This window comes from Odontesthes bonariensis, chromosome 9 (genome assembly GCF_027942865.1).
Source record: "Odontesthes bonariensis isolate fOdoBon6 chromosome 9, fOdoBon6.hap1, whole genome shotgun sequence".
Taxonomy (NCBI): domain Eukaryota; kingdom Metazoa; phylum Chordata; class Actinopteri; order Atheriniformes; family Atherinopsidae; genus Odontesthes; species Odontesthes bonariensis.
The window spans coordinates 12039246-12042674 of NC_134514.1; the positions used below are offsets into that span (position 1 = coordinate 12039246).

General features: G+C 41.3%; 1 protein-coding gene across 1 annotated transcript; it reads left to right on the forward strand.

Annotated features, from left to right (window-relative positions):
• Positions 1 to 1133: 1133 nt before the first annotated feature.
• Positions 1134 to 2063, forward strand: LOC142389033 (odorant receptor 131-2-like). The gene has a single exon (XM_075474585.1). The coding sequence runs from the start codon at positions 1134 to 1136 to the stop codon at positions 2061 to 2063; it is 930 nt and encodes a 309-aa protein (XP_075330700.1).
• Positions 2064 to 3429: the final 1366 nt, after the last annotated feature.

Genomic DNA, 3429 nt, shown 5'->3' on the forward strand with positions numbered 1-3429 from the left:
GTTAAACATGAAAATAGCTTAGTGGGTAGGCCTGTGAGAGCCCAAAGACCTTACGGTGCAGGCCCGTAGGCAGGGGGTGTTCTACAAAGTCTAAAAAGATGCACGTGGAGGCATTACAAAAATGTATATATTGAAAAAGTATTCTTCATCGAAAATGGATACATTCTTTGAATACAATACTGCCTGAAACAGTTATCTACAGTCTCCGTTTCTTACTTTGAAATCCTCTCAAAAACGCAGGAAATTCCATTTCAGTGGTTTGAATTTTCAAAATTCCCCAAGCAAAATCCTGGCTACGGGCGTGGCACTACATCGAGGTGTACTGTACCATGCTCTGGAAAACACCATTAGACGCTGGTAATGAAAAGATGATTTTCATGTTGAAGAATGTTGTCTAACCTTTTGAAAGCACTACATAAAAAAGGAATGCGAACTAATAGGGCAGCTTGTACAGTAATAATGAAAAGTGTCTTTATGTGGTTGTAGAGCAGTTTGAGTGTGAAAGACACTTGTCATTACATTGCCACAGAGCTACTTCCCATCAGCTGAGGATGTAAACGCTGTCAAACCTGAGCTTGAGTGAAACTTTAGACAATGAGTTAGTTTGTTTGTGATGAGGATCCTCAAAGCTAACAGCATTTGGCCTTGACACTGGCTCACTCCAGAGTTGAAACAAGCATTTCTGTAATGTAAGGTATACAACCACCATGGGTGATAAGGTGGGAAAACAAAGGTCACCGTAATGGCACTTGGTGTATATAACTTTGGTTTCTATGATTTACAAAGTGCATTTGCAGCAGATGATGTAACTATGTTTAGTAAGCTTTCACGTGATGTCCCTCTTGACATCGAGTCACCTTCATAAAGAGTTCATACACAACTTATTCTCAGATGGCTGAAGAGAGCTCAGAGGAGACACTGATGGTGCAGCCATGCAGTGATGGTTTGGTAAACTGGGACTCTTTTTCTGTGCACTCTTTTTCTCTCTAATTCTATTGAATGTTTTGCTGCTTTGTTGCCACTATTTATCAGTATAGACACTGTTCAGTCAAGTTCTTTGAATTAAGATCTGTCTTTAAATGAAGTGGGGCAATTTTTAAACTTTCAAACGTTTGCTAAGAACAAACAAATAAATGGCATCCAATAACTCACTAAGCGGTGGTGGAATATTGGTTAGGAGGGTAAATTATAGGGTCATTTTAGTTCAGGTTTTGGTCTCAGTTTTTATTTGCATTAACCTTTTTTTGATCACAACTTTTTTAATGAAGGATTTCTTCTACACAACCATGCGCTACATCTTATTTGCTGTTACTCTGTTCTCTGACTGTCTGTTTTTGTTAATAACCAATGTGCTGCTCATTTTGAGCTATTTTGGATTCACCATCCAAACGTGGTTGTGTCTGATTATTTTTGTCGTTTCGTATGTGTACACATTTGTCACACCAGTTACTCTCACTGCAATGACGCTGGAGCGCTTTGTGGCCATTTGCATTCCCCTGCGCCATGCAGAGCTGTGCTCCACACGCAGTGCCGTGTACCTCATCCTCCTCATTCATGGCCTCAGCTCTGTCCCCTGTATTGTATTACTCTCCATTTTCTTTGCATCAGCAACTTACAGCCTCTACAGCCAGGACGGAGTATGTTCTGTGGAGAGGTTCATCTTGTACAGCTGGCAGGGTCATCTTAGATCTGCAATAAGTCAGTTTTACTTCTTGATAATGTGCATTATCATTGTTTTCTCCTATGCTGAAATAATGAAAGTGGCTAAAGCTGCATCAGGAGAGAGTAAAAAGTCAACATGGAAAGGACTCAGAACTGTGATTCTTCATGCTTTCCAGCTGCTGCTCTGTCTCATTCAGCTGTGGTGCCCCTTCATAGAAGCCGCTGTGCTTCAGATTGATCTAATGTTATATATTGATGTCAGATATTTTAATTATATAACTTTCATTCTTGCTCCAAGATGTCTGAGTCCTCTCATCTATGGTCTCAGGGACAAAATGTTTTTTAATGCACTGAAGTACTATGCCCTCTGTGGCTTATACAAGAAGCAAGCGGCAGGTTAAAGAAAAATACTTTATCTATATTCAAATTCCAATGTCATTCAAGTTGTTCCTTTTCCGACAGCAAATGCTTAAATGTAATTCAAGATTCTGTAGATGCTGATATTTGCTGTTTGAGAGCATGTGTGTGACGATCATGTAGTGATGCGTATACCACCTTTTTCCTTTTACATTTGATAACAATAAACATATGCAAAATGCCTGATATTATATTAAGTGTTACTAGGTGTTTTCAACTGTTTTGAAATTAAGAGGAATTAAGCTGCGTACATTACATCTATGTCTGTATTAATAACAGTGTAGCTTCTGAATCTGTTAATCTACAAGTTATTCTCTCAAACAATTTCTTCCCATCCTTTAAAGGTTCAAAGACAATAAGTTAAAAACATGTCTCTGCCATGTGCACCGCCGGATATTTGGAAGCATTGTTTGTTAAACTCAGCATTCCTCACCCTGGCCTTTGTTTGGGATGAGGATGGGCTGGTGCACTGAGACATCCTCTGATCCTATGTTATGGCTTCATATGCCCAAATGTTTAGACTGTTGTTGCAGAGTTCAGTTTTCTAAAATGCAGCAATTCCATAGAATCACCCCTTTAACGAGGTGGAGGGGTTTGAGAACATTCTGCTGTTGGGGGCGTTAGCCCATGGTAGGGTCTGCAAAGGGAAATTATTCTCAGGGGAGGAGTCAGACTAAGAGCATGTCAAAGATTTAGACGGAGCATCACCAGTTAATAATCAAAGTTACCTCACTCAAAAAAGCGAAACTGGGTTAGTCACCCCCCTGGAGCCATGTCTGTGTGGGTGTCACCTCGCTGTTGGGTAAAGAGCCTGAGCAGGCGTATGAGGTTGCAGTGATATTAACTAGAGATAGTTGGGCTTATCTCCAAACACAGCGGGTGGGTGTTTGGATATTCACAAGCCCCCAGCTGAGTGCTATGGTGTTAGAGTTCTTGACTATGGCTGAAAGTCGCAGGAAAGAAGGCTCAGACTATGGTTTGTGCATATGCACCAAACAGTGGCAGAGCCTGCCTGGTGTTGTCGGATTCCCTGGGTGGTGTTCTGGAGGGGGTGCCACCTGGGATTTTTTTTTTTTTCCAGGGGACTTCAGCGCCTAAGTGGGCAATGATGGAGTAAGCTGGAGGCGTAAGATTGGATGGAAGGGCCACCCTGATCAGAACCCAAGCAATGTTTTGTTTTTGGGTTTCTGTGCTAGTTATGGTTTGTCACCGTATGTTTTAGACAATTGGGTGAAAAGAGGGAAGAGCTCAACATCTGATGGTAAGTTGGATTGGTCAGCAGAGAACACAGTGAACACTACCAGATAGACTTGGTAAGCCCAAATGAGTAGTGAGGATGAATTGGGAACA